The sequence below is a fragment of the Pongo pygmaeus genome, chromosome 1 (assembly GCF_028885625.2).
Source record: "Pongo pygmaeus isolate AG05252 chromosome 1, NHGRI_mPonPyg2-v2.0_pri, whole genome shotgun sequence".
NCBI classification, from domain to species: domain Eukaryota; kingdom Metazoa; phylum Chordata; class Mammalia; order Primates; family Hominidae; genus Pongo; species Pongo pygmaeus.
Window position 1 is genome coordinate 220,669,345 of NC_072373.2, and position 25,414 is coordinate 220,694,758.

The 25,414-nt window shown below is 44.2% G+C and overlaps 1 protein-coding gene across 4 annotated transcripts in view; it reads right to left on the reverse strand.

Moving 5' to 3' along the window:
* PEX14 (peroxisomal biogenesis factor 14) overlaps positions 1-25,414 on the reverse strand; it is a 157,667-nt gene that overhangs the window by 72,854 nt on the left and 59,399 nt on the right. For all 4 annotated transcript variants that reach the window (XM_054439865.2, XM_054439856.2, XM_063667979.1 and 1 more), the window contains one exon: positions 21,914-21,998. In XM_054439865.2, coding sequence (XP_054295840.1) covers positions 21,914-21,998 — 85 coding nt within the window. The remainder of the gene's footprint in view (positions 1-21,913; positions 21,999-25,414) is intronic.

Below are 25,414 nucleotides of genomic sequence, written 5' to 3' on the forward strand. Positions count from 1 at the left end.
AAAAGTATACAAGGGCCAGAAAAGCCAGGGATATTCGAGAAAGAACAATAACAAAAGAGTACAACGAATACTAACATATAAAGTGTGTAACAAATCTATAATAATAAAAACATTGCAGTATTAGCATAACAGACAAGTACAGCAATGAATGAGAATAGAACGTCCCTGATCACACATCAGTATATTTAAGAATTTAGTAAATGAAAAAGGTGACATGTCAAATGAGTGGGGAAAGAAATAAATCGTTCTATAAATGGTGCTGAGACTATCCAGTTGGTCAACAGGAAAAAATAAAGTCATATTCCCTGTTACTCAACTAGCAACAACACAAATTCCATAAAAGAAAACTAAAATCATTTAAAAAAAAAAAAAAAAAAAAAAGGGTAGGCAAATAGTTCTATGCCCTTGCAGTGGGGGAAGGGTTTTCGATGCTTAGACAAAGGAAGAAACTGTGAACTTGACAATGTGGAAGTTTCAGACTTGTGCTTGGGGCACTGGCCAACTGGTGTTGAGGCTGTAAGCTGAAATCACCTTTTTAAAGCACAGGTTAGCAATGTACATTAAAATGAAAACAAGTGCATTTTCTTTAACCTAGGATTAGCAGCTCTGAGGTTTTTTGTTTTTTGTTTTTGAGACAGAGTCTCACTCTGTTGCCCAGGCTGGAGTGCAGTGGTGCGATCTCGGGTCACTGCAACATCCACCTCCAGGGTTCAAGCAATTCTTCTGCCTCAGCCTCCCAAGCAGCTGGGATTACAGGCGCCCACCACCACAACTGGCTAATTTTTGTATTTTTAGTAGAGACGAGGTTTCACCATGCTGGCCAGGCTGGTCTCAAACTCTTGACCTCAAGTGATCCGCGCACCTCGGCCTCCCAAAGTGCTGGGATTACAGGCGTGAGCCATTGCACCCAGCCTAACTCTGAGGTTTTTACCCCACAAAGGTAATCACAAAAGTAATACCTATTTCCCAAGGATATTTAAAGAAGAGTTGCTGTAATGGTGAAAAATGAAGATAATCAAGGGGACTAGTTACAATAAATTGCGGCATATATTTTCAGCAGAACACAAGGCAGTTACCAAAATTGATGCTAGAGATCTGTATTGATGGATACCAGTTACATCCAAGACCTAGTATCAAGTGGGGAAAAAAAAAAGAAAGATGAGAGAAGAGGCAAAATCTAGGGTGACTGGCTTTACTTAATGACTTACTCAAATGACTTTAAGGTAAGACTCAATAGTCCCAAGAGAGGCCAAAAGGCAAAGCACTCTAACCTCAGCTTCCAGATTTGTGCCCTCCCTCTGGCCCAAGTCACAGATTCTTCCAGGTGGCTCAGTCTCTCAATCTATAAAATGGGGATAAAAATCACCAGTGCCATTACCATACTCTCCCCTGTCCCCAGGGTGCTCTGAGGATTAATTAGCTGGTATTTGTGAAGTGTGTTCCTGTACTGAGTTATTACTGAAAAGTTTCCATTAGGCTCATCAGCTCTTTAAAGTTCTTAAGCAAAACTAAAGTTTTGATGAAATGCCCCAAAGACAAGCATGCTTGGTAACAATGAAGCTGTAGAAGAAACAGCCCGGCAACCCTGCCCCCTAACCCTCCACATCAGGCGCAGTGCTCAGGCAGTAAGGCCGAGCCAGAGTTTCATCAGCACTCCCCCAGGATGAGGTCAGCGCACACCGACTGCCTCTGGCCCTCCAAGGGGACGATTATCACACTGTCGCCAGCGTCCCCAGTGCTCCTTATTAGTGTAGTAGAAACCCTGCACAGAGACCGACAGATAGCATGAGCGGAAAAAGAACATGTGCAGATAGGCACCCCCCAACCCAAGTCCCTAATGAGGGGTACAAGGACGGATGTGCTTGGATTCTCATCAGCCCCATCCTGTGGAATTCTGATCACAGCTGCCATGCTCTGGGGATACAGGGAGACATGGAGCAGCTTCCACAGGGGCAGCATGTTCACAGGATCACCAGCTCCAGCCAGGGGTCCAGAAAGACAAAGGTTATGCTGCTGAAGGGGCAGGCAGGACACTGTGAACCCCTGTCATCCCAACCCCTCATCCCAGCAGAGGAGGAGCCCTGCTGACAGCACTGAGCACTGGCAGAGGGTGCCTGCAGAAGGGGGTTTCAGTGGCAGGCCTCTGGGCTGCCCCTTTCGCCTCATGCTCACTGGAATGTCCACACTGGCTCCGCAGTGCCAGCCCACTGAGATGGACTGCTTTGTCCAGCAGTGCCTGCGCCAAGGACATGCTCCAGGATCATTCGGCTTTCTTCCTCCCCTAATGCTTGTGTCTTTCTCTGTATGTCTCATCCTGTCTCTCAAATCTATTCCTGTGTGTCCCAAAGGGCCAGAATGAAGCAAGTTCTGCTGTTATGATGCAACGCCTGGCCACAGGTGAGGCCTGGACTCTTCTGAAAACCTAATGAACGGGCAACAGCAGCTTGTGTGCTTCTTGACAGCACACAGGTGCTGATAAATATCGACCTCCAGGGTATTCTTGGTAAACACAGGCACTGCAGTCCCTCACCCTCACGGGTGCATGCATGCACACACACACACACACACACACACACACTCTCTCTCACACCTTGCCGGTTCTGCTCTCACACCTCAAAAACAAATTATTTAACTATTCTCTTCCCTGAGGATTAGAGCTCTAATTTCAAACACAGAGCTCCCTGGCTTGTCTCTCACATATGCAGCACATTCTGATAGGTTAAACGCTGCGGTTTAATTACTGTAATGAGAGGTGCTTTTTTTGGGTTTCCTCAAACATTCGGTTTTCCCTCCCTTATTTTACATTGAAAATCATTTTTAGCATGTTTTCCTCCGTCATTTTCCCCATCTCTCCCCCCGACTCTGTATGTAGGGAAGAAGGAAGGCTCTTCGAGTCAGTGTCTTGAAGAGTCACCAGAAGTGAGTGGGTAACAATACTCAATGTCCAAACCTTTCATTTAAATTTTTTTTAATTTAAAATTTGTAAATTAAAAAAAAAGCAGATAGGAGAGGTAAAAGCCCACCAAAGTAGACTGCTACAGTGACTATCCCAGACAGGAGTGGTCAGTAAAAGACACGGCAAGTTGGTGTAAGGTGTTATTGGCGGGTAGGGTCAGTCCTGCGGGTGGTTTTGGGAAGGGATGGGATGTGTTCCCGCGATGGCCAGCACGTGATTTACTGCAGCCCCAGATCAAGAAGAAGGCTGCTTTCCACGGGAAGGCTGGACAAAAGCAGACTGAGGAAGATGCCTCTGGAGAAGCAACTTGCTTTCGGATAGGCTTTATTTTTAAAAGGTGTACAGCCAGCCTGGGAAACATGGCAAAATCCCATCTCTACTAAAACTACAAAAATTAGCTGGGTGTATGGTGGTACGCATCAGTAATCCCAGCTACTCAGGAGGCTGAGATGGGAAGATCGCTTGAGCCCCAGGAGATGGAGGTTGCAGTGAGCCAAGATCGCGCCACTGCACTCCAACCTGGGTGACAGTGTGAGGCTCTGTCTTAAAAAAAAAAAAAAAGGAAAAAAAAGCGTACAGCCTATATGCTTTCAAAGCTGTGGATCATAATTCACCGCCAAACCAGGTCCACCTTCAGCCCCAGGCATGAGATCTGGACTGCACTGCGTGGGCATCTGAAGGCTGTAGTCATTTAAAAGGAAAACCTGACCACAGCTGCAATGCCAAGAGAGCTCTAAGATCAGGCTGGACCGGCAGAGGAGCAGAAGCTTCAAGAAGCGAAAATGCCCTTCTCCCTGCCTCTTCGAGGTGACCTGGAATGAGTATCATGGAGTTCAATGACTCTGCGTGTGCTCTGGGATCTCCCAGGAAGTCAGTTAATGTCCTGATCATTTTTATCCCCCCTTTTGGAGTCTGCCCTTTGGGCTTTCTGCCTCAGCTCCACACATTTTGTAAACTCTTTTTTTTTTTTTTTTTGAGACGGAGTCTCGTTCTGTCACCCAGGCTGGAGTGCAGTGGCGCAATCTCGGATCACTGCAAGCTCCGCCTCCCAGGTTCACACCATTCTCCTGCCTCAGCCTCCCGAGTAGCTGGGACTGCAGGCGCCCACCACCACGCCCGGCTATATATATACATATTTTTTTTTTTTTTGTATTTTTAGTAGAGACAGGGTTTCACCATGTTAGCCAGGATGGTCTCGATCTCCTGACCTCATGATCCGCCCGCCTCAGCCTCCCAAAGTGCTGGGATTACAGGTGTGAGCCACCGCGCCCGGCCCACATTTTGTAAACTTCTGACTCCACTGATTTGTAAGAGTAAAGGTACCACAAAGACCATCTGCTACCAGAAAACCGAGGTGCATGCAAGGTCAGGGAACTAACCGTCACGTCATAGGTGTGCAGGGAAGCCCTGAAAATTGCCGAGGACAGATCAGCAAACAGGTTGACTGTCACAAGCAGATCAGTGGAAACACATGCAGATATAACAGAGAAGGACAAACTCAGGGAAGAGCAGATGAGAAAACAGACGACAAAGGAGGGGAGAGGAGCTTTCTACAAGCTGAGTTTTCAGTGGAAGGTGGGAGTAGCGGCCCACTCTGACCATGACCCGAATCAGTGGGACCTTCTCTTCTTGGAGGGAGAAGCAGACTTTACCAGGAGGCAGAGTGACAGGCTTATCCCTGAGAAATCATTTCCAGATAAAATAACACTTGCTTCATAATGCCATCTTCCCTTTCTTCAGAGAGTCTCAAATTTCAGTGAAACCACTTAACAATGTCCGCGTCAAAGAACAAGCCTAACGGTCACCCTGTGGAAGCGACTTTGAAAGGCAGAAGCCAGCGCCACTGCCTCACTGTGGGGCATCCGCCTCTGGCCAACCACTAACCACGTGACAGGGTCCCCCGCACCTCCCTCTGGGCCTTCTCTCCTCACAGCGTCTCTCACTCCTGGTCCACTCTTTCATCTGCTATCCTCCACACCAGCTCCCTAAGCCAAAAATTTGGACAGTGAGCCCAGACTCTTCCCTCTTCTTCACTCTTGCATCCATTCAGCCACCAATTCCCAGGAGATTCTGCTTCCTCACTCTCTAATCCATCCTCTCCATTCCCATAATAACTGCCCTGGTTCATCCATCATTCCCCTCTCCTAAATGCCCACCCTACCTTCGAGAGAGCTTTCTAAAACGCTAGCATGAAACTTATTATTCCACATACAACTTTTCCATGGTTTCCCCACTGTCCACATAACAAAATCCACACTCTTGAGGTAACACATGCCAGGTCTTCCCTGATCCCACCTTTGCCCACCTTTCCAAGCTGTCTCCTCGATCTCTCGCCTTAGTGGCTATGCCCCATCACATCCTCTGCATGGACAAAAGTCACCACTCCGCTTCAGACCTTAAAAACAACTAATCCTCTTGCAGGGCTCGGATAAAGGGGACCTCCTCCATGAATGGAGGCGCCTTTTTAACCTCTTCCCCACTAGTTCTCCTACCACAAAACTGATCGCTCTCCCCCAGGCCTCCACTCAGATACCTATTATAGCACCTATAATATTTTATCACCCACACCACATCTGTTTATATATCATGGAACCCCACTAAACTACAAATATTAAAACTTATTTTTGTATTTTTAATGTTTAGCACAAATGTTGGCACATGGAGGAAATGGATATTTAATAATTAGTAAGTGGATAGATGATTTAGCACATACTGCCTCTATGTGCTAAACTGGGAACCAACAATTGATACAAACACAGATATAAACATATAGATAACAGGCATGAACAAACTTAGAGCAAATGAATCTAAAAAGCAGATTTTTTTTTTTTTTTTTTTTTGAGACGGAGTCTTGCCCTGTCGCCCAGGCTGGAGCACAATGGCGTGATCTCAGATCACTGTAACCTCCGCCTCCCAGGTTCAAATGATTCTCCTGCCTCAGCCTCCCAAGTAACTGGGATTACAGGCGTCCGCCACCATGCCCAGCTAATTTTTGTACTTTTGGTAGAGACGGAGTTTCACCGCATTGGCCAGGCTGGTCTTGAACTCCTGACCTCGTGATTCACCCATCTCGGCCTCCCAAAGTGCTGGTATTACTGGCATGAGCCACCACACCCAGCCCGGAGATAGTTTTTAGATGTTTATGTTTCATCTAAGTATGCAGTATGCAGTATAACTTTTTTTTTTTTTTTTGAGACAGAGTCTCATTCCGTCGCCCAGGCTGGAGTGCAGTGGCATGATCTCAGCTCACTGCAACCTCCACCTCCCGGGTTCAAGAGATTCTCCTGCCTCAGCCTCCTGAGTAGCTGGGACTACAGGCGCCTGCCACCACACCCAGCTAATTTTTGTATTTTTAGTAGAGGCGGGGTTTCACCATGTTGGCCAAGCTGGTCTCGAACTCCAACCTGCCTCAGCCTCCCTAAGTGCTGGGACTGTATACAGGCATGAGCCACCGTGCCTGGCCATAACTTTTTTGTTAGGCTAACATTAAAATTAGTTTGCATCCCTGATACCAAACTGGTTGGAAGGGAAGTAGAGCTGCAGAAAATTAAAGAAAAATTGGTATAAGATAAAACCTCTACAATGAATCATTCACAAGTGAAGAGCGAGAACTAACTACACATGTATATTCTTGGTTCACCACGAAATCCTTTTAAACAAATACCTACCATTTCCCCAAAACAAACAGAGTAATTATGGAAAGGCCTTGTTAGTGTTCAGGCAGTATGCGTGAAATACATTTACTGCCCTGGAGTCACCTCTAAAGAATCTCCAAGCCGAATCCGTGCTGCTGGGATAAAGCTGCCTAATGCACCAGCCTCCAGTGCTCTGTGTAATGACATCCGCGCTAATGGAGATGAGCTCGGCTTCATGGAGGTTCGACTCCTGAGAATGGATCTTAAAGGTGAGGCACAGCAGCTCAGGAGAAAGTCGATTTAATTTGTTTAACATCATAAAAAGGGACATTTCCACATGGACAGCAAGGACATGAATATCATGTGTGTATGGCAGAATTATAAACGCATTTTTGGCGAAATTCAATAAAGCTGATTCCACTGCATAAGGTCAGCAATTTACTATAAAAAATGATATGATTGCAATTTTTAATATAACCCATGTATTTGCTGCAAGATGCTCTAAAAGATTGTGTAATGTAACCATTCGACCTCTCCACAGGAGCAGAGATCACCCTATTTACCCTTTATTGTCCTGATAAAAGCATCCACACAGAACAACAAAGTCAACGGCATTTACTTAAGAGCCACACTCAAGCCCAAGACTTCCTCTTCTCACACACAAGAATGGAGCTCGGGATGAAAGCCCTCATGGCAGGCAGCAGGAAAAACTCCAAATTAAATTCACTTCCTATGTAGCAAAATAATTACTGAAATGTATATGAAAAGGTATAGATGAACTAAGTAACCTCTGTAGTCATTCTAGATTTCATTTTCTACAATGTGATTCTTCAAGGGGAGAGCACAGGTGCAGACTACACACTGAAATTCAACTCAGTGATGACAAAGACCCTGCTTCTCAAATTGGGTGGGCTTCCATATGTCTCATAAGCCCATGTTTACACTTTTTGAGGAAATGACTTAGGTTACCATGAAAATTAAATGGGCAAATGTATGTGTGAATGCTTTTAAGCTGTAAAGCAAAATACACATGCCAGTGGCTATTATACAGTCTGTACCGTATCATCTCAGGCTTGCCTGTAAATTAAAACATCTGTATTACTAGTAGCTTCTACAGCCTCATCACCAAGTTCTCTAAGGGTGCATTTATGTCCCCAGTGCACTTAGCATAGCACTTGGCAAACAGCAGACAAGGTATGCTTGGTGAACAGAGCTGAACTTGGTCACAGCTGACATGGACAATTCTAGACTGGGAGAATACAACTTTTATTGTCCATGGTGTTTCCAGATGGAAGCTATAAAATGTCACTCTCATTTTCACTCACTACTGCAGGAGTTTCTAGATCAAATCAAGCTCCTTTCCTGCCTTGGAGTCTTTGAGAGCTTGCTGTCCTTTCTGCCCGGGCACTCTCACTCTTCACAGAACCACTTCTCATTCTTCTGGTCTCAGCAACCTTCCCAATGCAAACCTACCCCACCCTCTCCATTATTCTCTCTCACAGCACCTTGCTTATCTGTATTTCGCTTGTTTGTTCATATTTCTGGGGAGTCTGCCTCCACCCCAGGCCTCTGTTTGTTTTATGTAAATGGTAACATTACATCCTCACTCCCAGGGCCAGCACCATGCCTTGGAAGATATATGCACTCAATAAATACTTGTTGGATGGAAAGATGGATGGATGGATGGATGGGTGGTGGATGAATGAATAGTAAAAATCTTTCCAAATAAGGTACTAAGATCTTCCAAAGAACAGTGCTATTTTATGTTATTTATGTTATTTTCTATCATTTCTGCCTGTTACAGGTTGAGCATCCCTGATCCAAAAATCTGAAATCCAAAATAATCCAAAATCTGAAACTTTTTGAGTGCCAACATGACATTCAAAGGAAATGCTCATTGGAGGATTTTGGAATAGGGATGTTCAACCAATACAATATTCTGCAAATATTCCAAAATCTGAAAAAATCCAAACTGAAACATTTCTGGTCCCAAGCATTTTGGATCAGAGATACTTAACCTTTATTTCTACTTCAGCACTGTGTCTCCTCTTTTCAGGACTGCCTAAAGGAGAGCCTTTGATTGGGGGAAAAAAAAAATGTAAGTAAATATCAGAAATAGACTCAAAGAGGACATCATGGAGCTTCATATTTACTCTCTTTCAATTACATTCTGTGCAAATTATCTTCACGGGAAAGTTACACCGATTTTTCTAGCTGCCTCTTCTTCACATTCAACCTGTGTTCTTTCGGCCAAGACCCCAAATTTTGCAATTAGAATAATTTAATCCACAATTCCACGTGTGACTTACAAAGCTGGGGAGAGTATGGCTTTGTTCTTTGGCTTCATAGGTTTACTACTGTCAGTGTTAAAATATTTTTCTTACAGCTTAAAGCCAAAAACAGACCGGAAAAGAGTCCCATTCCTATGCACTTTCAGTTTCACTGAAAAGATGACATTTACGTGGTTGTGATATTTAATTTATCACAGAGGGTCATTTTTTTTTTCCTGAAATACCATGATATAATAAACTTCAACTTCATGAATGAAAGCCTCTGCAACCATTTAACAATCTGAAAATCCACACAAAATTTAAGACCACCATATTACTAAAGACAATCTACTCAACAATCTAATTACAGAAAGATTACTTTAAAGGGCTTTAAAACTAAAAAGAATAATTAACAGTAAGAGATTAGAGCATGCCCAAGTCCTCCGATGAGAGGGGAGAGTTCTGAGGAGATCAGCTCCTATCAGGATGTTGAAGAAACTGAACAGGTATGTTTGAAGTTGGAAGGGAAACATTACTAGAGTTGTTCAATTCTCAGAACAATTTAAATGTAAGTCAGCTTGCCCCATCACTCTGTTTACTGAGGACCGTTAGTGAGTTACCTTTACTTCAAAAACGGAAAGAAGATCAAGCTGTGGAATGACCAACCTAGCAAGCCTATCTATAGTTAAAAATAAATTTAAAATAGAAGCACACTATCTTATACAAAGATAAGAATACTCCGTATTCATACAATTACAGATACACTAATTCATACACCACCCCCCAACAGATAAACTTATTTTTAAAAGACATCAGCTCAAAAGTGTTGAATATAACAATGGATTGGTAAATTAATGAATACTATCCAAAGTTATTTTTAAATCTTTCTAATTACAGTCCAATCAACATAAAATGTTTTTCAGTAGAGATTGCCTTATGTTATACCTTATGTTAAGTTTCAAAAATCCCTGCTTCTAACATTTTCCAACAGTTCCAATAAGCCTGCATATCGTGTAGTCCCTTCGGTGGAAACTCTCTTGTCTACCCTTAGCAGATAAATCTCATTAAAAGAACTTCCATCCCTAAGTGAGGCCAGATAAGAAAGAAAGTTTTCTTTTTGTTTTGTTTTGTTTGTTTGTTTGTTTTGACACAGAGTCTCACTCTGTCACCCAGGCTGGAGTGCAGTGGCGCGATCTCAGCTCACTGCAACCTCCACCTCCGGGGTTCAAGCGATTCTCCTGCCTCAGCCTCCCAAGTAGCTGGGATGACAGGCATGTGCCACCAAGCCCGGCTAATTTTTTTGTATTTTTAGTAGAGACAGGGTTTCACCATGTTGACCAGACTGGTCACGAACTCCTGACCTCAGGTGATCTGCCTGCCTCAGCCTCCCAAAGTGCTTGGATTACAGACGTGAGCCACTGCACCCGGCCAACAAGTTTTCTTAAAATCATCTCGAAAGCCAATGATGATACAGAATACATCAATATTTATCTCTTGGACAAACTGGAAGTATATCATTACAGTTGTTTACAAAGGCCCAAGTCTTCTAAAAAAATAATAATAGACTAAAAAAGCATAAAAGTATCCTTCTGTCACATATACACAGAAGTCTCCCTTTATCTGTGGTTTTGCTTTTTGCAGTCTCAGTTACCTGAAAATAAGATAATTTGGGAGAGGGGGTGAGCCCATTCACATTACTTTTATGACAGTATATTGTTTTAACTGTTCAATTTTATTATTAGTTAACACTGTTAATCTCTTAGTGTACCTAACTTATAAATTAAACTTTACCATAGGTATGCAAGCATAAGAAAAACATAGTACATACAGAGTTCGGTACTAGCCGAGGTTTCAGGCATCCACTGGAGGTCTTGGAACGTCTCCTCCATGGTTAAGGCGGGGACTAACGCACCCATAATTTGCTCTATATTGCACAAAATGCTTCCCTCCGTGGCAGCTAGAGTTCTGGATGGGAATTAGGTACCACCAATTAGGTGCACTCATGGACAATTTGGAAAGTGGAAATGAGGCAGAGGACTGCTGTTCTTGCTGCTTTTGATTGCTGCAAATATCAGCAGATGGGCAGGCAGGATATTGGAAACACTGAGGTTTCCTATTGTAATGTCCAGTCACCAGCTTCATGGGGGTCAAGAGCCAACCTTCACAGAAGTAGAAGCCAAGCCCACATTTCAATGTCCTGTCGTTGCTTTTCCAGGTGTCACAAAACACTTGCAGTGGGGGCAGCAGCAACTTCTTGGTCCCTGGATCACAGCTGCAAGGACATGCGCTTGAGCTCCACAGCTCCAGTGACAGCCTCTTGATTCCCCACTGCTTGATCAGGACAGAGGCAGCACCTACCCTGGCAAATTATCTGGAAGTCATTCCTGAAGGCCTAACCTTGGGTCTACTCTCCTAGCCTTTTCAATAAGTGAGTAAGCGCCTAACCATCTGGTTTTTTTGTTGTTGTTGTTGTAGTTGTTGGTTTTTTGTTTTTTTTGAGACAGAGTCTCACTCTGTCACCCAGGCTGAGGTGCAGTGGCGCAATCTCGGCTCACTGCAACCTCCGCCTCCCGGGTTCACGCCATTCTGCCTCAGCCTCCTGAGTAGCGGGGACTATAGGTGCCCACCACCACGCATGGCTAATTTTTTTTTTTTGTATTTTTAGTAGAGACAGGTTTTCACGGTGTTGGCCAGGATGGTCTCAATCTCCTGACCTTGTGATCTGCCCGCCTTGGCCTCCCAAAGTGCTGGGATTATAGGCGTGAGCCACCGCGCCCAGCCTTTTTTTTTTTTTTTTTAAACAGAGTCTCGCTCTGTCACCCAGGCTGGAGTGCAATGGCGCAATCTCAGCTCACTGCAACCTCCGCCTCTAGGTTCAGGCAATTCTCCTGCCTCAGCCTCCCAAGTAGCTTGGATTACAGGTGAGCGCCACCACGCCCGGCTAATTTTGTATTTTTAGTAGAGACAGGGTTTCGCCATGTTGGTCAGGCTGGTCTCAAACTCCTGACCTCAAGTCATCCACCTGCCTGGGCCTCCCAAAGTGCTGGGATTACAGGTGTGAGCCACTGCACCTGGCCTAACTGCCTGTATTAAATCCCTCTCTGCTCAAAATTCCTAGAGGTTCCTGATGCACGAATTCTTATGCTACAATTACAGCAAACTGACTATAGCCCATTAAGAATATATCTTCTAAGAGAATATATGCTACTGATGATTGTTGTCATCAATTAAGCCCTTATTTTGGTGTCAGGCATTCTGCTAAGCACTTTTCATATCATTTACATTTAATTCTTCCTCCGCCCATCTTTTTTTTTGAGACGGTGTCTTGCTCTGTCACCCAGGCTACAGTGCAGTGGCACAATCATAGCTCCCTGTAAGCTCAAACTCCAAGTCTCAAGCGATCCTCCTGCCTTAGCCTCTCCAGTAGCTGGGACCACAGGCATGCGCCGCCACGCCCAGCTAATTTTTAATTTTTTTTGTAGAGACAGGATCTCACTGTGTTGTCTAGGCTGGTCTCGACCCTTCCATCTAAAGCAATCCTTCTGTCTCAGTCTCCCAAAGTGTTGGGATTACAGGCTTGAGCCACCGCACCCAGCCAATTTTCATTTAATTCTTACAAGAATTTTTTGCAGTAAATATTATCATTAATCCCATTTTACAGATAAAGAAACCAATGTACCACGAAGTTAAGTATTTTATGCAGGACCACACAGCTAAAGAGTGGTGAAGCTGGGATTCGAACCCAGATAGTTTATGTACTGTTGCCTCTAAAGCTGAAGTAGTCCAAGCATGACCTATTATTTAGTCACTCTTAAGAATATTTCCAAAGTGGCTTCATTACTAGAAAATTTGTCACCTTCATCTTCCTATTCTCCAAGCTCAAAATGCTGGTACACTCATACATGACTGGTGAGAATGTAAAATGGTATAACAACTTTCAAAAACAGTTGAGAAGTTTCTTAAAATGCTAAACACACACCTATTATATGATCCAGCCATTCCATCCTAAAGTATGTACCCAAAAGAAATTATACGTCCCTACAAAGACTTATATATATTGACAGCAGCTTTATTTTTAATATCCAAAATCTGAAAACAACCCAAATGTGCATCAACAGGTAGTATAGCCATATAATGGAATACTATTCAGCAATAAAAAGGAATGAACCACTAGTATAAACAACAACATGGCCAAACTTCAAAGTAATTATGCTGAATGGAAAAGCCAGAACAAAAAACAAAAAAGAGTACACACTGTATAATTCCATTTATATAAATTTCTAGAAAATGCAAACTAGGGCCAGGCACAGTGGTTTGCACCTGTAATCCCAGCACTTTGGGAGGCCAAGGTGGGCAGATCACTTGAGCCCAGGAGATCGAGACCAGCCTGGACAACATGGTGAAACCCTGTCTCTCCAAAATACAAAAAAATTAGCCGGGTTTGGTGGCTTGTGCCTGTGGCCGAGCTACCTGGGAGGCTGAGATGGGACGATCACTTGATCCCAGGGAGGTCAAGGCTGTAGTGAGCTGTAATCACGCCACTGCACTCAGCCTAGGTGACAGAGTAAGATCCTGTCTCAGAAAAAGAAAAAGAAAAAAAAAAAAGCTAATCTATAGTGATAGTAGATCAATGCATACTTGCAAACCAGGATATGGGGGGTTGGGGGCACCACAGGAGGAAGGGATTACCAAGGGGTAGGAGGAAACTTTTGGGGATGCTGGGCATGTCCATTATCTTAATTGTGATGACAGCTTCCCAATTATACATATGTCACAACTTTTTAAAACCACACATTAAATATGTGTAGTTTACTGTATGTCAATTATACCTCAATAAAGCTGCTTAACACAAAAAAAAACAACCCTGAGAGTCATCTTCAGTGCATCCCTTTGCCACACACACCCTCCTGAGCATGGCTTACTCTTTCTTCTACCATGTGTGTGGTTCTGTCCTTCCTCTCCAGAAAGTACGTGGTATAGTTCAAAGAATCTTGGTCAGAAGACATAGATTCTAGTTCTACTTCTGCCATGTATTAGCTCAACTTAGCCTCTCTAAACCTCAATTTCTTCATCTATGTAAAATGGGAGAAAAGAGCTACTCTGAGATTCATTAAATAATGTTTTCATTCCTTTCACAAATATTCATTAGCCTGCCCACTACATACTAGGGTCATAGTGAAAAAATCAACTAATATTCATTAACCTGCCCACTACATACTAGGGTCATAGTGAAAAAATCAACTATGTGAGAGTGTTTTGTAAACTGTAGAACTGTCTACATAAATATGCTGTCATTTCTATTTCCATCTCTACTGCTACCAACCCGGCCCAGATGCCCCACACCTGAAGACGGACTCAGCAGGACCATCTTTGTGGCTGGTCTTATTATTGCCAGGCCAAGTCAGTTTCAATACAGAACCGAGAGTAAACTTCCTCAAACAGAGTTTCTCTGTGCTCCATGGGCCAGGTGCCGTGGTTCATGTCTGTAATTCCAATGCTTTGGGAAGGCAAGGCAGAAGGATGACTTGAGGCCAAGAGTTTGAGACCAGCCTGGGCAACACAGTGAGACCCTGTCTCTACAAAAAAATTCACCAGGTATGGTGGCAAGTGCCTGTAGTCCCAGCCACTCAGGAGGCTAAGGCAGAAGGATCACTTGAGATCAGAAGTTCAAGGCTTCAGTGAGCTATGATCATGCCACTACATTCCGGCCTAGGCAATACTGTTATTTATTATAATATTGGGTCCTAACCCCAGCTCCTCCCTCACTTCCTATCTCACCAGCCTCAATTCTCTTCCCTTCTTTCTCCTCACAGGCCAATCCAGCTACTTGCACATGCGTCTCTGCCTGAGCCTCCCCTCACTAACGAAGGCCTTCCTGCTCTTTTCTCTCTGGGCCCACTGCCTCCCTCAATGGCTAGGTCAAAACTGAGCAGGCCGGGAGCAGTGGCTCATGCTTGTAATACCAGCACTTTGAGAGGCCAAGACAGGTGAATCACGAGGTCAGGAGTTCAAGACCAGCCTGGCCAAGATGGTGAAACCCCGTCTCTACCAAAAACTACAAAAATTAGCTGGGTGCGGTGGCAGGCCCCTGTAATCCCAGTTATTCAGGAGGCTGAGGCAGATGAATTGCTTGAACTTGGGAAGCAGAGGCTGCAGTGAGCCGAGATTGTGCCATTGCACTCCACCCTGGGCGACAGAGCGAGACTCCGTCTCAAAACAAAAAAAGAAAGCAAGAATTTTTCACATAACCAGAATGTCCATCCCTTCAAAACCCAAATCTGTGCTAAGTGTTAACAGCAATTTGTTACTTTTTCCTCTTATTAACTTCCTTCTACCTATAGTCCATGTTTACCTTAAAAAAGTTTTATCTTCTTTACTATGAAACATAATCCCATGAAATTTAAGAAAGAAAAATATCTCCTAGCCTGCTTACCATATGCAAAAATGCTCTGACTTCAGCATGGTGCCAAACCAATACGCGTTCAACAATGTATACGACAAGAATATTCACTGGGCCATTGCTTGAAACAGCAGAAGATAAGAATCAACCTAAATGCTCACAAATTTGGGGCTAATTTTTTGTTTGTTTTTGTTTCTATTTTTGAGATGGAGTCTCGCTCTGTCATCCAGGCTGGAGTGCGGTGACACGATCTCGGCTCACTGCAACCTTTGTCTCCCGGGTTAAAGCGATTCTCCTGCCTCAGCCTCGCGAGTAGCTGGGACTACAGGCACGTACCACCACGCCGAGCTAATTTTTTGTATTTTTAGTAGAGACGGGGTTTCACCGTGTTATCTAGGATGGTCTCAATTTTCTGACCTCGTGATCCTCTTGCCTCTGCCTGCCAAAGTGCTGGGATTATAGGCGTGAGCCACCGCGCCCAGCCGGGACTAGTTTTTAAAAGGATAACACATTCATATAATGGAATATTATGCAGCCACTGAAAAGAATGAAGCAAGTCTGTATGTATCGATGTGGAATGACTGCCGAGATGTAACACCAAGTACACGAGTAAAGTGTAAAATATGCTACCACTGTATTTAGAAAGCATTCGTGTTTCTGTGGGGGAGTAATACATATTAACATGCTTTCATGTGGATAGATTATCTCTGGAATGATACATAAGAAACTGTAGTATCCTCTGCAAAAGAGAACGGGTGGGGAACAGGAATGAGAGAATGAGAGGAGAAGACTTATTTTTTACTGTATATCCTTCTCTACTGTTTGAATTTTTAAGACCATGTATATGCCTTACTTTTTCAAAAAGTAAAAAAAAAAAATTTTTTTTTAGTAATACATGCCAATGTCATTTTGTCACTTTCCTTTTCATTGCAGTATTGTTGCAGGCACACAAGTTTAAGAAAAGAATCAGTCTTCAGTTGCAGGGAAAACATAAAAGTAACTGGGTAAATCTGAAAGTTCTCCCTCCCCGCAAACTCCTCTGCACTATTTCCCCATTGCAGGGTGAAGTGGAGGAAACCCCTCAGCTCAGCCTTCTTGGGGCAGCAAGTGCTATCAGCTCCCGCTCTGAATGGGGAAGCCAGGGCATCTCTGTTTCTACAACATTCGGCTGGCCTAGCTGCCGTAGGTCTCGTCCTGGATGCCGAGAAAAATCTGTGGAGTTCAAGACAAGTTTGGATAACAAGGGGAGCCGGAAAATTGATGCGGGGGACCAGTCGGTGTGATGAATAGGCTGGGCCAGAACAGCAGGTGACGAATATGCAGGTGCAAGACTGGCAGGGAAGGAAGACGGTCCGTTCACAACAGATGGATGGAGATGCTCAATCATCCTCAGGAACAAGCGCGGCTGCCACATAGCCCTGCCTGCTCCGCATGAGCAGCTCCTCACTCACCTGCAGGGCACGGCCCCGCCCCCAGAGGCTCTGCACTGGACCCACACTAGGGCAGGGCTACGGGAGAAAGAACAGGAAGTGGGTGCGGAAGATGCCACGCTGCTGCAGGTGGGCCTCTCCGGGACTCACTGCCAGTGGACTCTTCTCATTTTGCCTTCTTCCTCCAGGTTCTAAAACCAAACCCGTTTTGTCTCCCCTGGTAGCTCTCACCCCTGAGAAAGGCTTTTACCGCTAGGGTGACCTGTTTGTCTAGGACCACGGGGCTGTCCACAACATGGGAACTTCAGGGTTGAACCCAGGGCAATTCTAGGCAAACCAGAACCCTTGGTTGTCACCCTACATTTTGCCCACTGTCCTCTCTTATTTCTCTTCCTCTTCAGTCAGTGAGAGAACCCAGATCGGCCTATTTGGTTCACACTTATGACTGAGTCGAATCCGTGTAGGGCATTTGTTTCCTCTGGTCGTCTACAACGAACAGAAAGGTAAGAAACAATAAGACATTCAACTCCCGTCTTTTCTCAGAATGGGGAACTCTTTAAAAAATGTCCAGGATATACTGGCTTCAATGACTCCAACAAATAGAGGAATGAATCTAAATCTTGATGCCACAATCCATGTCTCGTTAACAAAAAATCAGAAGGGCCAGACAGCCCCTCACAGAGCCAATTCTATTCCTTCCAGCTCAGCCGCAGGAGTTTCTGAGGATGAGGAAATGGGCCACACGCAAGCAAGGGGTGGGAGCTGGCAAGATTTCCGTGCCCTCCCCCCAAGCTATCTGCTGGACCCAAGCTCTAGGAAGAAAAGCTTTGTGAAAAGACTTCTGGCTTCACTAAGACACATTAAAGAATTAATTATAAAGTAAAGCTGAAGGAGAAAATTAATTTTAGAAACACAAGAGGTTACAATTTTTTTTTTCCTGGAGATGGGGGAGGAAACAGTTATTTTCGTTTTCATCCTGGGGGCACAAGCTGGGAGCTGTCCAGTCGATAACCTGGCCATCAGAACAAGGTTTGTAATTAAAAGGTCAGTGACCTGGAAAGCCAGGGCCCCACTCCCAGAGCTTCTCAGTAATGACGGAGCTATTAAATTAAGACTGTTATGAAATCAATGCTAAAAAAGCTTTCATGGTAACGAGATTCCATTCAAGGACATGCAAACTACCTCATGAAATAGACGTAAATGATAAAAAAAGAAAAGTAATAAAAGAGAGTTAAATTGAAATCTGTGTAAGAATTTACTCCCCCTTGAAATATTCTACAGAGATGCCCTTCACCTCTAGCCCACTACCAAGGTTGGGACCGCCAGGTTTCTTCAAGTTCATTTCCAGCAAGGAGGCTGCTACCGGGGTTTCTGCTTCCAGGAACAGTAGAAGGATAAGATCTAGTTTCACCTTTTGGAATGAGAAAGTATGGTGGTGTGTTTTATTTGTTTCATTTGCCTACCCCAACCAGGATCATTTCTTGGATGAGGCAGGAAAAAGCCCTTTACTTAGACACTTGAAAAGCACACAGTAAGTGTGAGCCAACACCACCCAGGCCCCACTATGCAGGGTTATACAGAAAAACAGATAATGTTCGTCTTTCCTAGAAGCTTGCTTTGCAACAGATATGTTAGAGTAAGTTAACAGACAACTCTATCCCCCTCCCCCACCTCACCCCCCTCACAAACAAGCATCACTATTACCCACCTCATCCTCAGCCTGCCAAACATGTTTGGAAGCAGATTGCCTCCTACATTTTGTGGTTGGATAGGGTATCAAATCAACACAAGCCTATTGACGACAATTTCCAAGCCTCTAACTTTCTGGACTGATTCTATTGCTGTTTTTACGTTACTCTAACCTCCCGGATTGCAGCCTGCTTAAAGCCCCAGATATGATGCCTGCCTGGCAAGAACTGCTTCTATATATAGACTGGTTCTATGAGGGCTTAAACCCCACACACAGTCCAATTATCTTGATGTGTGGCTGACTCTGCAGTTGATGTGTCATCTGCAGAATCAAGTGGTTGGAAGGAAAACAAAAACATTTATTCTAATACTCTGAAGGTGAGCAGCTGCTTTTTTCTTTCATCCAAAATATTCCCAATAAAAGGAAGAAATGTTGTAAATTACACAAAATGGCAGTACAAACTTCAAAGAAAATGATAAATGATTCGAATAACTTCATGTTTCTCATTAATGACTCCATGTTCAGACTTTAAAGCATCCGAAAGAGATCTCAAAACAAACAACAACAACAAAAAAAACAAACAGGAAAGACCTTTGCAAACCAATGCTCTTCCATCCCTATACCACTCATTCCCCACTCGCCCTCACCGAGCACCCCCACCAGAAGTCAGAGAGCACAACACTTAACCCGTCGGTAACACGGGCAGGATGCAGCCCCTGCTCCCAGCTGCGGTTTCACAATAAAACAAACTCAGTTGATGCGCCTCATTTTCCACTGAACTGACATGCACTACAGGGACCTCAATTTCTATATTAAATATTAAATAATATTAAAAGAAAAACAAAATTGGATTTGCCTTTTCAGGAAAGAGATGTTTATTAAAAAAAAGAAAGTCAAGATTATAATTCAAGTCAGTGCTCCACTGCAATTCCCTGAAGTGACATTGCTAGGAAAAGCCAAGACTCCAGGAGCTGAGAGCCCTCCCAGAGCCAGTGCTCCAAGCCCAGCACTGCAAGGCTTCTGCAGCGAGTCCAAGAGCACGGGTGCCAGAACCCAGGCCCCTCCTGGTCCAGACGGCCAGTGAGCCAACTTGCTTTCCTTCCACAACTACTGTTAGGGACCCGGTAGATGTTCACCCTCATCCCCATTGGAGACGGTGCCAGGCCATGCTGAGAGCGGAAACCTGACCCTGGAACAGCCCGAAATTTGAAAAGTGAAGTTTAAATCTGCGAAGGGGCTTTTCTTCCCCAGACACCGATCAAACCTTGGAATTCTCTGCCCAGAAAAGGTCCTGCCAGAACCTACTCCGTTGGGATTCAACTCGGAAATGGATAATTACTGACTGAAGCAGCATTTTAGAGGATAATGGAGATGGGTGATTAACCTCAGAGATTCCGGGTTTAAGTACGGGATAAACTCACATGGTTCTCCTTAGAGGACAAAGGGCAGGATAGCATCTCAAGGTGCCAGATGCCTAAAATTCTAAAAACTCTAACCCAAATTAGGGGTCAAGAAGGAATTATGTCCACTGTACCGATAAACAGTCACCTTCCGGTCTTTGCTCATGTGCCACCCTCTTAGAGACACTCTGACATTCATGTTGTTTAAGATCACAGTCCAGCCCACACCAACCCTGGCGTTCCTCACCCCAGCTCCCTGCTTCATTCATCAGTATCCATGGTGCTCGGCATCTGACATCCGACCTATTTCATTTTCCCATTTGTTAATCGTCTGCCTTCCCTCCACTAGAATTTAAGCTCTGCGAGGGCAGGGATTTTGTCTGTTCGGTTCTCTGCTAAATTCCTGATGGGAGTCCAGGGACAGGGCATAGGGTGCACAATGACTCTTAGATGAATTGATCAGTTGGATTTTTTTTCCTAAAGGAGCAACAAATCATAATTGCACAAAACAGTTTTCTCTCTACAGTAATTATTAGCCAAGTAACTCAAAAGAAGTATTATTTGGTCCAGAGTTTCTCTCTCTCTTTTTTTTTTGCTCCCTCTCCCAGTCAGGGATTTATTAAAATTAAACAGATTAGATGGAGCTCCTGATACTAAAACTGCTCAGCAAAGCCTGCGGTGGGGAAGTGCCGAGCAAACACCAGAGACATTTGTCTCTAAATTGCTCTAAATACCTTCTGCAAATGAAATTCTAACCCAGCTGCGTTTGAGAGAAAATGAGGACTAACTGGTCATTGTCGGTGGAAGAGAAGATCAGGCAGTTATAATATTGCACAATATACTGGAGCTAAGGATCTCTCGGCAACCATAGATTTTGTCTCAGGTTACCCCGGGTAATCAGCTCAGCTTTTAGGCTCAGCTTTCCCCAGCTTCAATGCTTTGATGAGAGAGCTGAAATCCCTAAGCTTTTATGATTAATTACTCCCCATAGGTACACATATTTCAAGGAAAAACTCTTTTATGGCATGATGCTTGCAGAGTGGCGAGGTCAGCCAACACACTCCAAATTTTAATAATCTCCTAATGATGGGGGGGGCTGGCACAATGCAGCCAGCGAGCAGCCGTGCAGTGCTCCTTACCAACTCTGTCGCAGGGACCCAGCCGTGGGGCTGCCGCGAAGCAGCCGCCTGTGGTGAAATGTTTGGGCTTCTTCTGCCCAAACCCTGTTAGTGCAGCCCTGGGACATGATCGCGTGAAGGGACCAATGGTTCCTGCTGCATCCCTTCAGTGGGACATCACAGAGCAGACCTAGGAAATATCACCCACCTATTCCAAAAATGACTGAAAGCTCAAAACTCAGAATTTCAAGGCTGGCATTCTAGCTCCTTAAGGAAAAAGAGTTTTGCTTTGGGAGGAAGAAAGCTCACTTTTGCCCCTCATGGTATATAAGGATGTGTAAATGACTTCCTAGATTCCTAGAAAATTATATGTATAAAAAATTGAAAAGTCAGGTTTCTTTGTAGTTTTCATTTTACAAAAAAGAAAAATACCCTAAATTCCAACAGAACCAGAATAGATTGTCTCTTCAGACAATATTGAATTTGTCAGGGTCCACTTTATCTCTGCTTACAGAAATACCATAAAACCACTAATTTACCGCTTCAATCTGTAAATCGGACTGACCCCAAGCTTGACTTTAACCTGACCTTGTGAGTCATCTCGTTTCCCTCGCCCTTCATTTCTTTCTTCCTCATTCTCTATTGAAGCAGCTGAACTCCTAATCTAAGCTAGTCATCCTGCAGCCGGGGTCACTGACACAGAGCAGACCAAAAACCAGAAGTCCTCCACAGTCTCATCCAATGGGCCGACTCTGCTACTGAATGCTGCCTTTGCCATGATGGACTGGACTAAGTCCTCCGTGCTTAATTACCCGAATCGTGTCAACTTGCCGCTCCACTGTCAGGAAAGAAATCTGCAGCCCCACTGGGGGGTTCGCCTCAGCCCCACTGCCCCGTGAGTGGGCAGCTCTAGGAAGTCCTGGCAGCTCAGCACCTGCCTTGCACCACGGCTTCCATCTGTCCCAGCCCCAGTCCCCCTGCAGGCCGTGCTGCACGGCCCTGTGGAACCTGTACCTTTCTTCTTTAGGAATGCTCTCCTGGTTGCAAGTGGGCTCTGGCGGACCCGGGAATTCTGTAGAAACTTCACTGCCGTGGCAATCTGGTGAGAGAGAGAAAATAGAGGAGTAAACTTCACTTCAATAGTCTGAATTTCAAGATTAAAAATCCTAGGAGTTTTTCCCAGCTCCACAGAGACAAGCATACTATTGTGGTCAAATTTATAACCAGTTATTTCTTAAACTTAAAATCTACCTAAATGAAAGGCGATGTTGTTTCCCTGTCTTCACTGGCTTCCTGTATCTGAGTCTGTCAAATCTAATCCCTCTGCCGAGCTTCAGGCCTGCGATGATCCTTCCTGTTCCTCCTGATCTCCATTCGAGCTGATTCTTCATACTCCCCAGCAGGTGTGGCCATGCGCACCCATGTCGCCGCCCTTGTGCCCTGTATGCTGTCTTTCTGGAAGGCCTCCCTTTCCTGCCTCCACCTGTCTAAACGTTACCCCACACGCACGCACACACACACACACACACACACACACACACGTTCTCTATCAGCACAGCCCTTTTATAGTCTGTTCTGATTCCTCGAAGCCTTGCCTAAATAAGCAAGCCATCTCTGATCTCCCTATTCTCTTCAATTCTTCAGTGCCTGTACTGTGTACCATATAATTGAAGACATAATTACACCGTCTTCTAATGTTCAGCCTGCCTCCCCAACTACGCTGCAAGCAAGTGAAGGGCAGAGACCACGCTGTCTCCAGAGCCTGGCAAAGTGCTGAGGGCGTCCCGGCTGGAAGGGATTATGTCGTAGACAACACCCACTGCCATTCACACTGGCCCCGCTTCTGCACTGGAGCTGAGTTCTGAAGAGCCTTCAAAGGGCAAAGTTTGGAGTTTCATGGCTAAAAGCTGACAGATTGACAGACTGTCTACCTGCCTCTGGTAATGAATATTATTTAATGAAATCTTCCTATCTCCACATAAGCTGGGCAGGGGATGGAAGGGGCACCGCTGCAGGTATTAACCTTCACATCACTCAGCACACGCGAAGTGTGTGTTTACGCCTGGCTTGTCTACTTTCCACCCCAGACACCAGCCCTATGGATGGGAAACGCCCACCTGCCCCAGGTAGGAAAGGGGCTGTTTTAAATGACTGCTATTATTCGCCTCATCAAAATCAAAGGAATAATATGGTCTCATGTTACAGATAAAGTCAACAGGCCCTGCAGTTCACTCATAAGTTGTTGAAAGAAAAAATTTCTAAGGCTAGATGTAAGGAAGTTTTCTAAGATCCTTCAAACTAAGGGAAGCAGTCAAACAGAAAGTACTGTGACTGTAAGTGAAATACAAGTTACAAATCATCTCCTTCCCCATATTTTATATGAACGTAATCCTGAGACCAGACAGACTTTTGGGGAACAAAAGATATGAGGATAAACCAAAGAAAAAAAGCCAGGGAAAAGTCTGTATTCATTTTCCCTGTAACCCTTCTGTGGGAGGCTTACCCTAGACATTCCCCCTAAAGGATGAACTCAGTATCCTGACTTTTCGGATCTGGGCCTGTCACCGACAGGACATACTAGTGTCCCTTGAGAGCCAAGCCCAGCTCCGCACAGATTATCATCTGTCCTCCAATGCTGCCGACAGTACCAACCACCATCATGAACCACAGTAATAGAGCAGTTCTGGACTCAAGAAAAATGAATGCTCGAGATTCTAGAGCCCCCAAACGGCATACTCACCCCTTAAGCCCCTCAACCAGATCGCCTCAGGTCATACCAAAATCAAGAGAAATCTAGCAAACATCTACAACACTGATGCATTTTAATGAAGAGATGGGAGAAGGGAAGAAGGAAAAAAGAGAAAAAAAGAAAAGGGGATGGGTAGAGGTGGGAAAGGTGGGGAGAAGAAGGCAACAGTATGCAAAGAGCTATAACAGGAGAGAGGGGGAAAAGGAGAGAGGAGAAATGGGAGACAAGGAGAAAAACCAACGGAAGCGAGGCCCCTGCTCTGGAAAGAGAATGAACAGGTACCCAGTCACTGGCCCCCAGGGTCAGCGCCAGTCTGCACAGCTCAGATGGCGTGGGGATAGTTGTTCTTCACCTGGAGAAAAAAATACACCTTCAACACACAACAAAATTACACTATTCGTATCATGCGGTAGTCTACATGCTGTGTGTGATACGTGTACCAGGTGTCAGCGGAAATGTGGATGAACAGGTCTTAAGCAGAAGATACTAATAGCACAGCTCCTATCATTTACCCATAGAAACAGAAACCTTTCCTTCATCCTTCCAAAATTTTCCATGACAGAGAAAGAAAACAGAATCCCACCACTGGAACACACAAGTTTCACCTTGCTTTTTTAATATAGTCCTTGGTATATGCATTTCTGGTCAGAGAGCAAAGTTCTGATGGGTTTAATGGTGCACTCAATGCAGTGCTTGGCGCATTCCATCAATTTTTTAAAAAAATTGCATCTCTTATTTCTTTAAATACATTAATCAGCCTAGTGTAGGCAAAACGGATCCATCGGACAATGCAATAAACATGAATTATCATCTATCCAACACGCATAATGGCTTAAAAATACATAATAGCAGGTGTAGTTTAAATGATTAGTTATTACACCTGTGGTGGGTCTGATTCAATTGGGAAAAATCATCTTTAATAGGTTAAAAGGTTTAGATCACCATGCTTTCCTTAAAGTGGCTGCAGAGAGGGAATGATGGAGTGCTCTGTCATTAGTAATTCATTTAAGAAGAACGTGGGGGATATAGCAAAGAACAGCATAAACGAGTGAATCCAATTTAAACATCAGGTAAAGTAGAAAACACCTTTTAAAAAAGCAAGATAAATGAATTTGGAAAGGAGATGAAATTGACGTATTTATTTTAACGGGAATTTGACAAAGTCCCGGCACACTTCAAACTTGCAAAAATATGAACAATTTCTTTTAAAGTTTCCATTCACTAATTTCAAGTCATATAAAATAATACTGCCAAACACCTACATGAAGTATATTTGGGGCTTGTTTATGTTCCTCTTGATCTTTGTCTGAAAATGCAGGCGACAGGCAAATCACATATTTAACAGCATCGACATTATTACACTAGATGCAAAAATATAAAGCACTAAAATAGCCCCAACCTAATGTGCTGAATAAGAAAGATACCCTGAGAAGTGGCTACATGTAAGTGTGAACATATGAAAACCTCTCTCCTCCTTTCACTAATTATTTCTTCAGTTACTCTTGACTGTTCTCCCTCCCTCCCCGCAAGGAACTGGCACTACAAAATGGGGGGAAGGACCTGTCCAATCTAGAATTTTATAGCCCCATGATTCATACATCGACGGGAGAAGATTTTGCAAAACTCTTTACACATAATGCTAACATCTTCACACACTAAACTGACAGGGCGCTCGGTTTGTGCCTTTCACCCACCTATTGTTGGGCACTTTTCATTAATTTCATGAAGCAATTCAACTGACTTTCCTCTGCAGAGGCCCAACACAC